Genomic DNA, 14,302 nt, shown 5'->3' with positions numbered 1-14,302 from the left:
TCTGCTGTGCATTATGGGATTCCTGGAGGCTGGAACTCATTTTCCCGACCTCCAATGATCCACACTGCTAGGAGCCGCACAGATTGTGTGGGTGCATGGTGGCACACTAAAGAAAACAGCAACCATCATCTGGGGGAACGTAGGTCCAAGCTTGCCCCTGCCACACACACACACACACACACACACACTAGCCACCAGGGATTTTGATAGCCTTATAGTTTGGCCCTGGATATTAATGAATTTCTTGTAAACAGCAACTACAGGAAGGTGGGTCATCAGGATCAAGGCTGCGGTGCATGGGGAGGAGAGTTTAACCCTTTCCCCTTCCACAGAGCCCAGAAAAACTGTCCACCAAAATCCATGGGAGCTTCCTTCAGGGCCTCTTTAAGACTCTGATTGGCCCAAGGCAAAACATTCATTTCAGCCTCTACTTCTTGTCTCTAGCTGACATACAGTGCAACATTATGTACATGGTGGAATGCAATGTTTGTGCAGTTGCGCAAGTGCAATTGTCACTTGTGCAGTTTTTGCTCATGCACAACAATGCTCTTGAGTAGCTGTGCAAATGTTACGTTCCGATGTGTGTGTGTGTGTGACATTCTGCAGTATCTGAGCCATTGCTTCCTGTGTTAATGCAATGACCCAAATACTGAAATAACTCTTGATTCTGGGGTTATATTTTAACTGATTAGTTTGACAGTCCTGAATGGAAAAGATTGATCTGATCATTTCAAATACTGAACCATACTTTGGAGAGGGGCCCCTCCATGTGTGGGGCCCAGGGCAATGGCACCCCTCACCATTTCCCCCATGAAAGTCCTGGCTTCCTACTATGGGCAACTAGGAGCTGTGAGGATTGGGACCATGTTTTGGCAAACAGTTAAAGGCCTTCCTCCTTATACCATGGTACCAATGCAGGCTGAGTCCCCTCAGAGTCGATATATAAGTTATGAAAAATGCAATCATGTCAGTCCCAATCACATGCTTAATGTAATGTGTAGTTTGCTTCTAAGACCCAAACTATATGTTGAGTGAATTTCAGTGATTCTTTACTCTGTTTTTTTCTATCCAAAGAAGCCAGTGTGGTTGGAAGCGTGGATTGGCTCTGTTACAACACCTACCTTCTTTTAAGATTGTTGACATCGGCATATGTCGTGTCATCATTCCATTCTGTATGGACAAGCTGATTGTCTTTTATGTTGGCAAAAGCATAAATAATGTGGGTACAGAGATTTGGATCAGTGTCACCAGACAAAAAACGCCCTGAAGATTCTCGGTATTGGGACCAGTTAGTGAAGTAACAAACCAGCTTAAAGCTAGAAACTGAAAGATAATCAGGTGAGAAATGAAAGAGGAATTAATAAAAAAATGAGTGAGGAACTGCAATAAACTGCAGAAAGCAGGGTCATCGGTCATGCAGACAAACCTAGAAATGTACCATTTGTATACATGTAGAATCCGTTCACACAGCCTATGGAACAGGAGTTAGGTCAGGAGTAGAGCCTGTTGATACAGTCCTGCTTCCAATGCACAATAGATGCTTCATATCCATTTACTTACTTACTTACTTACTTATTTATTTATTATAGTTATTATATTTATATAACGCCTGATATATACATATCTAGGCAACTCTTTTTGTATTTGGCCTTTGTATGCAGGGCACCATTGAGAGACCTTAAAGGCCAAGTTGGAGACAGATCATCTTGGAGAGAATCTATCTATGTGGTCGCTAAGAGTCAACACCAACTTGACGGCACTTACTCAATCAATCAATCAATCAATCAGGCAGTGTACATAATGCAAGTCACAATATAAAAACAAAACAAAACAATGAAAATTTACCCTCGATTTAAATATTTTGGGATTTAGAATGTGGGGTAGTTACTATCATGTGATTAGATGATTGTCTGAATTGCAATGTGGTGTCCCACTCACTTAACCATAGAGTCTGAATTGTAAACAGGACAGGGCCTAAGAATGGATCATCTAGTTATGTAGGCGGGGCTTACTTTTGTCACAATTTTTTTCTCCCTGCCGGAGGTGGAGAGTTGTGATAGAGTCATTTTAGCAACACTAACAGACATAGGTGGGAAATGTGTTGCTTACAAGACAAGCATACAGTTTAAAAGTTTCACCCATTTTCTGGTATAAAATAAATGTGGAAAATTGTGTGTGTGTGTGTGTGTGTGTGTGTGTGTGTGTGCGCGCACACGCCTATGTGTTTGAGTTTCAAACATGAATTTTTATTTTTTAATTTCTTGTTGTGACAAGAAAAAAGGGTCAGTTTTACCCACCAAGCCTTAAGGATGACCCCTGGTCCCTGGTCCTCACTCCCCCATCTTCTAGAGCCCCACTGACAGCCCCTACAGTCACTCCCCCCTCCCCCTGCATTTCTCCCTGATGGGCTCTGACAAAGCATTTTTCCCAGTCAGGTTGGGGGTGAAGGATTGACACAGAGAGATTGCAAGAGGAGAGAGCCCAGGGTAGGGTGGAGGAAGCCAGGTCACCAGGCAGGTCCCTTAAGGCACAGGGTTCACCCCTGGTCCCTTGCCTTTTCTTCTCCACCTTCCAGCACCTCACTTACAGCAGCAAAACTGTGTCTTTTCATTCTCCATCAGAAATCTGGGGTTGTGGGCTGGGAAACTGTGAGGCTCCTTTGTTATAAAAGGGTTTCCACCAGTTTGGAATTCACTATATTGCTCATTTATTATCTATCTATCTAAAGCTGCCTGGGCCTCACTCACTCACTGACATGAAACTCCCAGACCAACAGACAAAAAAAATCTAGCTTTTGCTGGTAGGTTCCAGACAGATCTAAACCATCTCACCCAAACAACCAAAACAAAACCCCCAAATCCCACAAAAATGTATTCAGGGGGATGGGTTCAAAGAACCCAGGCCCCCCCAGCTCCACCCCTTCCTATTTTCTTCATTATCTTCCACACTCTGAGGGGCTGCTGGGGGAAAGGGTGAACATGGGCACCTTCTCCCCTAGCTACGCCTCTGAATGAATTACTTTCCCAAAAAATGTGGGGAAACTCTCCCATTGAAAAACATGGACAATGAAACCTCATATAGAGAGGAAAGGCTAGAGTCACAGAAAGAGATAAGAGGTTGATATTTGGACAAATGCTTAAAAACGGCAAGCCCTTTTACTAAAATATATACCTGGGATGCACCCTGAGATCTCCTAACCTGCCCATTTAATTTGTGTACTTCAAGCCAGCAGGCAGGTCAGCATGTCTCTATCGAAGACAAAGGAGCCAAAGCTCTCAGTTCTGCCTTGGAAAACAATTGCATCTCAACAGCTGAGCACTGTGCATGTCTCTATCATTTTATGTAATTACAGTATATCTATGGGACGGTGCTGTGTCCTAAGCTTTCTATCAGGCTGGGGCAGTGGGGTCACTTTGAAAAGTGTGACTCCTGAGTCTGAGACATGGATGTTCTGTCTAAACCCAGAAAGGCTTTTGTAAAGCAAGACAGAAGGAAAAAGGGACTTACCACATTGAAGACATATCAGTGCAACTACACCTACTGAAACAGAGAGAGAAAATTGTGTTATGTCCAGATTAGCCCTGCCATGAACACCCCATGATTACTGTCTTCCCTTTATTCAGGATGATGCTTTTTAGTTAATACATTTTAAATGAATGACGAACATTATTATTTGAAGTAGAGATGCACACTTCAAACCTGTGTAGCTGGTCAGCTTTTCTGCAGTGCCTATGAAATTATAATACTCTTTAGACCAACAGTTCAAAATATCATTCATCTACTCTTTCCACATCCTGTTCCTGATTAACAACAACACCAGCATGACATGGTTGTAGTTACCTACTGGCTTACCAAGGCAAACCTTAAGGAGTCTGAAAAAAGCCTGCAATGGGTCCCCACACCTAACCTTAGACTGCATAACCAGACTTACCAGCCAATATGGACAGCTGACGCATCCTGACTCTGTGTGCTCCACTTTACCACAAAGAGAACACGGTTGACTTTTCACTTGTGTGTCTGTACTGTTGATCCTGGTCTGATTTAAAGAAGGGTTAGCAAGGAAGTGAAAGAATCTAGAGATGCCTGTGCATTTCAGTGAGAATTACATCTTGTTTTCCTGGAATGATTGTGCAATTGTGTTGCCAGACAATGTTGCAATCACTGTGGTGGGTGTGGGTTTAAAAAAAAATAAAAAATTTTGCTGTTCGAAACTAACTGATACCAGACTGGAAAAAGACAGTCTGACTAGACTCATATCCCCACTTGTTCCAGATACTCAGCTATTTGCCTCTAGCAGAGAATCTGGTTAATGTCAAATACTTATTGATCAGATAATTTCCAGTGGGCAAAGGCTCTAAATTCTGCATCCATTTTCAGAGGCAGAATTTCAAGGATTTCATTTTTTAAAAATAAATTCCAAGCCTATTTGGTTTTTCTAACCCCATTCACTTCATTAAAAAACAAAATTGTAAAGGAAAATCCTTACTGTTTAACAGTGTCAAAAAGCAATAGATGGAATGTTCTTGGATCCATAAAGACAAACTAAGGAATGGAATGAGGTCTGGCACTGAACACAACTTTGTTGCATGTCTGAACAGCAATGATAACACACTAGGCCAAAACCTTCCACCTAGCTGGCAGACCCTGTGACCTGAGGGCCTGTCCACAATTTACCGTTTTCCAAGTTGTTGCCTAACATCTGCAGGAGGGCTGAAGTTGTGCAGTCCTGTTCTAACCTATACAGATGATTTAACCACAAAGCTGAAACTTTTTAAGCAAAGGTAGGGCTACCAATAAATATACAGCAGTCTCTTCAAATCAAGTCGTTTGGTCAGACGGCTACTGCCACTTTCTCGTTTTTGTTCTTGTTGATTTGGGGGTCTTAGTTTTACGTTTAATTCTGAGTTTTAGATATTGGACCACACAAAGCACAGTGTTGTACCTCTGTAACACTGTGTCCTGGGGCTGCTGATGTCCCCCAAGACAGCCCCGATGCTGTTCTGAATGAGCAGTTGCATATCAGCACTACCGGTTTCCCCCATTGTCATGAACAGGGAAAACTGTGGCCATATTGCTTGCACAACAGCTGCTTCTTAACAGAGCCAGTGCTACCATAGGAGTCTGTGGCAGCCCTGGGGAGCAGTATTATAGAGGTGTAATGCTGCACATCATGTACACGAACTTGAATTTTGAAGCTTTTTATTTTAATGGCTTTGGCAGAATTCCTGCTGAAAGGCTGTTGGAAGTCATTGCAAGATTCAGTTTGAAACCAGGCCTGCACAGTTTGTGACCCACCAAGCTGAACCCAGCCCACCAACCATATATAGCAGTCGCTCAGAAGTTCAATAAACCTTCTGTTTTTGTGCTTACCAGAAAACTCAGGGTTCTATAGTGTTCTGCTCTATAGGTTATGCATTATTACTCACCCTCATTTTGTTTAGCACAGAAGGATAATCACCTGCCAAAATCAAATCCTAGCCCTATGGCTGAACAGCTGTTGTCATGAAAGGGCCACAGAGAGCTTGACTGGACATGATCTGGTTCATATGGATGGAGGGGTACAAAACCTCCCCACCTATCTGGTGCACTTGCCCTTCCCTGCACATCCCGGGACATCTGTGTGAGGCTCTAACAATCAAGTACAACTTACATTCATAAAGTCCAACTTGTGTTTCTTGTGGTTGATTTCTTAGAAAAATTGACCACATGATCTGGGATTAGATGCAATGGATTTTGTGCACTTAGGCTGTATTCATATGTTACTACCTAGCATGGTTGACTGGACACATCCATAGTGAGTTAAGTGTACCAGGTGGCAGGGGGAGGTGTGCTCTTGCTTGCTCTCCTCCATGTTTATGGGCTGGTTCAGGAAGCATAATATCTCTGTTCTGGCCCAGAGATGCTTATGTGTTCAAGTGAGGTTGATTAATATCTTTTTGCCAATGATAGCTTCAGTATGGTGGATTAAGTAATCACTAACAAGTGGTGAGGCTGTTTTCGGGAGCAGCCTAGCCCAGGTTAGGGCAGCCTAGCCTGGACCAAATTGCTCGTGCAGAGAGCTAGGATCCATGTGAATCCTGGTGCTCCTGTCCAGCCTAACCCCACTCCCAAGCCCGGCTCATAGCCAAGGTCAAGGAAGCAAACGTAACCTGGCTGCTGGGCTCATGTGTCTCCTCAAGATGCACCCAGCTTGAGGAGACACAGAGACAGGCGTCTTGAGTGCTCATCTGATAGGGGAGCCCTTCAATGAACTGTGCTCATGGCATGTGGGATATCCAGAGGCCGGAATATATCATCCTGGCCTCCAGAGCTCCACGCAGCAATGGCGCAGTGCAGATCGTCTAGGATTGAGGTCCACACTCCCAGCAGCATGTTTGTGCTCATCTAGGAAGAAAGTGAGTTTGTGCAGCCTCACACACACACACCCCACTCCCCCTGGTCATGTGAATAGCCCCGATGTGTTATCACTGATAGCAAGTGCTATCTGAAGGATGAAGTGAGAGCTTAAGGATGGTAAGGCTAATGCACATGATTATTTTTATGCTGTAAAGTCAGCATAAAATCACTGATCAGTGATTCTGATGCACTGAACCAATCCTGTGACTGGTGTGATGTATCAAAATAGTTATTCTGTACCGTTTTCTGGAAAATGTTCAAAAACCAAGTTACCAGATTAGAAAAGTCTAAAATTCTGGATACATTTTCAAAATACTCTGCCTATATAGTTCCTTTTTTTAAAAAAAAGTAAGAATAATCCTCATCCAATCCCTTGGCACACACAAGCACACCATACACTCTGGCACACAAGAAAGCAAATAGACATGTATCAAGCATGCAGAAAAATATACACTCAACCATACAGGAACATGCACATGCACATTCTTCCCTTCATCTTTTGGCTCTTCTACAGGCAGAGTTTACCTGCTACTAACATGACAGATACGGAGCAGTTCCCTATAGTTTTGAATATAAGGCAGCTTTTTCATGAGATCAATGTGTAGTAGAAGTGAAATCCAATTCCCTGTATCAAGCCTAACTTTTAGGAAAAGTGGTACTGTACTGTTTAGGGGTGAGAAAACAGTGGAGAGTTTGTCTAGGTGACAAACTCTGTTCCATTTGCCTGACAGAGGGTGCTATTTAAGCTGTTGTGGCACATCATAACCAACTGCAAGAAAAGATACATACATACAATTGGGTTTCATCAGCTGCTGTTGCTTGCTTGCTTGCTTGCTTAGTGCCATCAAGTCGGTGTTGACTCTTAGCTACTATATAGATAGATTCTATCCAGGATGATCTATCTTCAACTTGGCCTTTAAGGTCTCTCAGTGGTGCATTCATTGCTGTTGTAATCGAGTCCATTCACCTTGCTGCTGGTCATCCTCTTCTTCTCTTTCCTTCAACTGTTCCCAGCATTATGGACTTCTCAAGGGAGCTGGGTTTTTGCATAATGTGTCCGAAGTATGATAGTTTGAGCCTGGTCATTTGTGCCTCGAGTGAAAATTCTGGATTGATTTGTTCTATGATCCATTTGTTTGTTTTCTTGGCTGTCCATGGTATCCTCAAAAATCTTCTTCAGCACCAAAGTTCAAAAGCGTTAATACTTTTTCTATCTTGCTTCTTCAGAGTCCAGCATTCACATCCATAGAGTGTCACAGGAGTCAGGAAACACCATTGTCTGAACGATTCTAATCTTTTTAGGTATAGACATATCATGGCATCTAAATTTCCTTTCCTAGGCCTTGATTGCAACCCTACCAAGTGCTAGTCTGTGGTGTATTTCTTGACTGCTGGATCCTTTACTGTTGATAGTCGATCCTAAAAGGCAGAAGCTATCCACCACTTCAGTGTCCTCATTATCAATTCTGAGGCTTGTTGCTGTACCTGTTGTCATTAGTTTAGTCTTCTTTACATTTAGTTGTTCCATTTTTCACTGTGCTCCTTGACTTGCATTACTAGAGCTTACTAGATCATTCTCATTCTCAGCTATCAGAGTGGTGTCATCAGCGTAGCGCAGGTTACTGATGTTTCCTCCTCCAACTTTAAAGCCATGCTCATCTTCTTCCAATCCATCTTCTCTCAGTATACAGTATATTCAGCATTTAAGTTGAATAAATAAGGAGAAAGTATACAGCCTTGTCTTACTCCTTTGCCGATCTGGAACCAGTCTGTTTCACCATGTTCCGTCTGGACTGTGGCTTCCTGTCCTGTGTAAAGGTTTCTCATGAGAACAATAAGATGTTCTGATATGGTTGATGCAATCAAAGGCTTTTCTGTAGTCAATAAAGCACATATTTCAAACTGGTTTTCGGGCGGGCTATGGGGTGGAGACTGCCTTGGTCAGCCTGATGGATGATCTCCAATTGGGAATTGACAGAGGAAGTGTGACTCTATTGGTCCTTTTGGATCTCTCGGCGGCTTTCGATACTATCGACCATAGTATCCTTCTGGAACGTCTGAGGGTGTTGGGGGAGGGAGGCACTGTTTTACAGTGGTTCCGTTCCTACCCCTCGGATAGATTCCAGATGTGTCGACTGGAGACTGTTGTTCTTCAAAATCTGAGCTTAAGTATGGTGTCCCTCAAGGCTCTGTACTTTCTCCAATGCTTTTTAACAGCTACATGAAACCGCTGGGAGAGATCATCAGGGGATTTGGAGCTGGCTGTTACCAGTACGCTGATGACACCCAGATCTACTTCTCCATGTCAACTTCTTCAGGAGCAGGCATATCCTCCCTAAATCCCTGCCTGGAAGCAGTAATGGGCTGGATGAGGGAGAATAATCTGAAGCTGAATCCAGATAAGACAGAGATACTTATTGTGTGGGGTCAGAACTCTAGAGACGGTTTTGATCTGCCTGTTCTAGATGGGGTCACACTTCCCCAAAAGGAACAGGTTCGCAGTCTGGGAGCACTTCTGGATTCATACCTCTTCCTGGTTTCTCAGGTTGAGGCAGTGGCCAGGGGTGCTTTCTATCAGCTTCGGCTGATACGCTAGCTGCGCCCATTTCTCGAGATCAATGACCTCAAAACAGTGGTACGTCTGTTGGTAACCTCCTTTACTGATGGAGTTACACTGGCTGCCAATAGGTTTCTGGACAAAATACAAAGTGCTAGTTATAACTTACAAAGCCCTAAACGGCTTAGGCCCTGGGTATTTAAGAGATCATCTTCTTCATTACAAGCCCCAACGCCCATTGAGGTCATCTGAGGAGGTCCGTCTCCAGTTATCGCCAACTCGTTTGGTGGCTACACAGAGACGGGCCTTCTCGGTCACTGCCCCGAGATTGTGGAATGCGCTCCCTGCTGAGATACGATCCTCCCCATCTCTGGCAATTTTCAAAAAACACCTGAAAAGCCATCTTTTCGCCCAAGCTTTCTCAGCTTCCTAATATTTTTGGGTTTTAATCTCTGGTTTATTTTTAAATTGTTAAATTGTTTTAAAGTTTTTGTATATGTTTTTAACTGGTTTTATGTTATTGTAAACTGCCCAGAGACGAAAGTTTGGGGTGGTGTACAAATTAAACAAACAAACAAACAAACAAACAAACAAACAAACATTGACTCTTTTTTTGTATTCTTTGGCTTTCTCAATTATTCAGTGTGCATCCGCAATAATGTCTCCTGTTCATCAGCCTTTTCTGAAACCTGCTTGAATATCCGGCATTTCCCTTTCCATGTAGGGCTCTAATCTGCATTGGATGATCCAGAGTATTATTTTGCTAGCAGGTTAAATTAAGGATATTGTGCGATGGTTTGTGCAATCTGTTAAGTTTCCTTTCTTTGGTATGGGTATGTAGACTGACGTTTTCCAATCTGTTGGCCACTGTGTTGTTCTCCAAACTTGCTGGCATAGTTTGGTTAGAGCCTTGACTGATTCTTCTTCTGTTGCCTGCCATATTTCTGTGGCTGTTTCATCAATTCCTATAGCCTTCAGACTTGGTAATGACTGGAGTGCTGATCTAACTGCATCTTCTTGTACTAGAGGTTCTTGCAAGTAGGGAATATCTTCTAGAGTATCTTGGATGTTGCCGTCCCTCTGTACAGATTTTCAGTATACTCCTTCCATCTCTGTTTGATCTTCTCTGAATCAGTTACTATCTGGCATCTTTTAACATACCAATTCAAGGTTGGAACTTGCTTCTGAGTTCAGAGACCTTTTGGAAAACTTTGCTCATTTTTCTGTGTCTATTTCCATCCTCAAGTTCCTTACAGATGTTATTGTAGTACAGCTGCCTGTCTCTTCTAACAGCTTTCTGAAATCCCTTATTAAATTTCTTCCTGAGGTCTTTATCTTTCTTGACTTTGGCTTCTCTCCTCTTCTTGGCAATTTCCACTGTCTGTTCTGACATCCATTTTGCTTTCTTCTGTTTCTTGGTCTTTGGCAGTCTCTTTTCACATTCATCCTTAACATCTTTGATTTCATTCCATGGTTCCTCTGGTTCCCTGTCAATGAGGTTCAGAACTTTAAAGCTATTCCTGATGTTCTCCTTGAAAATGGTGGGTACATTCTCAAGATCATATCGTGGAAACTGGATAGCTTTGTTTTCCCACTTTGCTGCTGCTACTACTAGTGTACTAATAAAATATAATTTAATTAAATTAAAATAACAACAACAAAACAACCAAGAAACACAGTCAAGCACACCATATTAATAGGCAGAGGTTAACCAGTTCAAAGTTCATTGATAGCATATGTGAAAACAGAAAATGAAGGCAGGGACTATGGGAAAGGAGATTTCATGACATTTGTTTATTCATGTCGGAGACAAAAAATATCTGGTCAGAGCAGCTTAATACAGGAAGTAATCAAGTCCCATTAATCTTTAATTACCTGACTTCAGATTGATGGTTTCTTGCTCAATGCCTTGCTAATAAAAGCAACCAGCCTTGAAACAGCTCATTCATTTGCCAGCAAGTAGAATTGAAATAATAACCATGATGATGATAAAGGATAATACCTTTTCAAAGCTGATTATGAATTGGTATCTGAGTCAATTGAGAAAAGATCATCGTCCCTGGAAGGTTCATTAGCAAACAGGTTATACATACTGCAAACAATTGTGATAGAAACAAACTGAAGTGATTAGCAGAATTCAGATGATATTAGTGTTCTGTCTGTTGCATCAAGTAAATTTGATTAGTGGATTTTCTTTCTACTTACATTATTAGGAACAATTGTGATAGAAACAAACGGAAGTGATTAATACAATTCCGATCTTGAGTTCTGTGAATCACACAAAGTAAATCTCATTAAGGATCAATGGATTATCTGTTCTGTAGGTCCATTTAACCATCCTGTAGTCTAGCATCCTGTTAAGAAAGGTGTGTGTGTGTGTGTGTGTGTGTGTGTGTGAGAGAGAGAGAGAGAGAGAGAGAGAGAGAGAGAGAGAGAGAGAGAGAGAGAGAGAGAGAGATCATTTGCTTAATATGTAGCACTTTCTAGTTTTCATCCTCTTTATTTTTCAGGGCCTAAGACTGTAAGCAGATGAATTTTTTAGTCTGCAAGTGCAAAGGAAAATTTCAGCACTTTCATTGATTGTCTCTGCAGGACAACTTGGCATGAAGTCTTCCTGGATTATATCAACCTCAATGAAAATTACAGCAGTTGCATGCATTGTAGAAGAACTGACCATCAGGACAGGACAAATGGTAAACAATTTTGCTATCTGAAAAGAGATAATATTTTGTGCTTTCTTTTGGGTCACCGTGATAGCCATTTTGCTTGTTCTGGCAAAAGTTTCCTGTTTTGCCTTGATCAGAAGAAGAATCTGGAAAGAAAAATCTTACATAAATTAGGTGCTGAAAAATGAAGGTGGGTGAGGGCGGGAGGAAAGTTTGAAGAACCTTCTAGCACAATACTGTTCCTGATGGCTTATGAGAGTTTTCTATTAATTCTACAATATCACTTCTTGTAGTGAACTGTAGGGCTCAAAGCTGTCTCTTCCTGTTCCCATTAGGGGTGTGCATGGAACCGGCTGGCCCAGTTTGGTTCAAGTCCAGACCGGACTCGAACCAAACCAGGCCAGTTCAGTCTGGCACCCCCTCAACTCCCTGCCCCCGGTTCAGTTTGGGGAGGGGATTCATGAACTTTTTTTACTTACGCCCTTTGGGGGAGTTGTTGGAGGCAGTGGAGGGGGGGTCCACAGAGGTTCCCCCTCCCCCCGCCGGCCTCTCTTGCAGCCCAAAGCAGCCCATTTGGCCCTTCCCCCTCCGGTGCAGTGGCCATTTTGGAAGCTGCCATGCCTGAAATTGGCCTCTGCATGATCCAGGCCCCTCAGAGGCCAATTGAGCAGGTGCGGCAGCCTCCAAAATGGATGTTGCACCAGGGGGGAAGGCCCAAATGGGCCAAAAAGCTGGTTTGGGCTGTAAGAGTGGACGGCAGGGGGAGGGGGAACCTCTGCAGACCCCCCCCACTGCCTCCAACAACACCCCCCAAAGGGGTAAGCAAAAATTAAAAAAAAAAGGTCTGAGAACCCCCAAACAGTTGGGGGGTGTTCAATCTGGGGTCGGACTGAACAGGAGATGGTTCGGTTTGACCCCAAACTGTTGCACCTGTTTGCACATCCCTAGTTCCCATGATCTCCTTTCCCACCAAATTATCCAGGAGCCAAGTGGGAATTGTGGCTTACAGCCCTTGGCCTCAGAAAGGAAATTGTTATGGGCCATTTTGTCAGCTGCAACTTAATTGGACAAGGCAGCCTATATTAAGAATGTCTGTGAAACTTCTGTGGCTCAATCACAGCTGAATTGAAGCAGGCTACTTCAGTCTTTAAAAACCCAGTCTGACTCAGACCAAAGCACTGGTCAGTTCAAGGTCCGTTGCATCAAAGCAGGCCTGATTCAACCTGCTTTGATTCAGTCCCATCAGCTTCAGCCTTTGTTTTATAATTGCTTCCCTCATAAACATAAAACAATTTCATGATTGTTTAATGAAACTTTATTCAGAGACAGCTCAATTTTTCTCCCCCTTTCCCTCCCTTTTCTTTCAGACTCCACCCCCTACCCTCTACAAGATTCCCACTGGGACGCACTTCTAATTATCAAAACATTAAAGGCTGCAAGATAGAATACAACACCTTCCCTTCTTTCCAACACTCCCCTGATTCAACTATCCCAGGATACTCTGAGCCTCTTGCAGTTTTTTAGAAAGTAAAAAATCCCTGTCAGAAGTGACTTTAGAAATGGAGCTGCAGATGCACCTGCTCCCTCACCGTCACCACCTGCCCTTTCTCCTACTTGGTAAGTAAACTAGGGGTAAGGGGACTGGTGGTGAGTCAGGAGGAGCTGAAACTTTGGTCCAAGCTAAATCCAGCTGGAGTGAATTGGAACCCCCCGTTGAACTATATCAAATCAGGGAACCTTTGAAGTATCAGGCAGCCCCCAAATCCAAATGGGTGTGATTTGCACAGCCCTAACCTATTTCTACTAAAGCTTTGTCAGAAATATCTTAGCAGTCAGATTTGCTCCTTTGCTTTGTGATCAAGTTTTGTGCCTTGCTTTGGATTTCCTGTGTTCCATTTTTGGCAATTCCAGAGATACACATGAATGTGCAATCCTAGAAACAGTCTGTGAAACTCCATAATAATCTCCAAGATACACTGAAATGTAGCTGTCAGCATTCAATCACTAATATATGTCCAAATCTGTTTCTAGACCTTGACAAAATCCACCTAGAATTGTCAGCTAATTTAATTTAATTTAATATTGAAAGGCCATGACTCATTACACTTAAATATAAATTATTATAAAACTGTCGATATGGTTCTTACCACACAGGAGAAGGATGAAGATCAATAAACCTAGGGCAGACCAGGATTAAAAGAAGAAGAAGATAATTGTGCTAGTGAATAGCATTCTGTGGAAAAATTAAACATTCTATTCTGTGTTTGGAATAAAGTAATAGCCAGAAATCCAGAGATGCATAGAACAGGTTGCGATGAGCAAGTTACATATCGTTAGCTAGGGCTACCAGCAACCCCTTGATTGCCCTCCCTGGGGCCATCACCAGATGGCACAAGGCTCTGGGGCAGGAAGTAGCACCAGGGCCCTGCCATGTCATGGCAGGCACCCCACTATGGTGCACACATTGGGCACCTCTTAGTGATGCACTAAGCTTACCCAGTAAGCAGCAGTGCAGCTTTGGCAGGAGCTCCTCTTCTTCCCATTCTCCAAGGCTGAGAGCTGCTGCCATTGCCTTCCTTTGATGAAAGGAGGCAGAGCTCTGACTGATTCCACATCCTTTGGTGGCTTCACGGCAGCTCCTTCTCTGTGGAGCTTCAGCTGGAGCTGCCAGTGCCGCAATGTT

At 43.0% G+C, this 14,302-nt stretch overlaps 1 protein-coding gene across 1 annotated transcript in view; it reads right to left on the bottom strand.

Moving 5' to 3' along the window:
• The window catches only part of LOC128325062 (acidic mammalian chitinase-like), a 42,982-nt gene extending 38,886 nt beyond the window's left edge, over positions 1-4,096 (bottom strand). The window contains exons 1-3 of the mRNA XM_053250446.1: positions 3,932-4,096; positions 3,508-3,540; positions 1,122-1,323 (exon numbers count right to left, since the gene is read on the bottom strand). Coding sequence (XP_053106421.1) covers positions 1,122-1,323; positions 3,508-3,540; positions 3,932-3,956 — 260 coding nt within the window. The 5' untranslated portion in view covers positions 3,957-4,096. The remainder of the gene's footprint in view (positions 1-1,121; positions 1,324-3,507; positions 3,541-3,931) is intronic.
• Between the last annotated feature and the right edge of the window lie 10,206 nt (positions 4,097-14,302).

The sequence above is a fragment of the Hemicordylus capensis genome, chromosome 4, assembly GCF_027244095.1.
Source record: "Hemicordylus capensis ecotype Gifberg chromosome 4, rHemCap1.1.pri, whole genome shotgun sequence".
In the NCBI taxonomy this organism is placed as follows: Eukaryota; Metazoa; Chordata; class Lepidosauria; order Squamata; family Cordylidae; genus Hemicordylus; species Hemicordylus capensis.
Note: the sequence above shows the minus strand (reverse complement) of the source record. Positions and strands in the feature narration are given on the sequence as shown.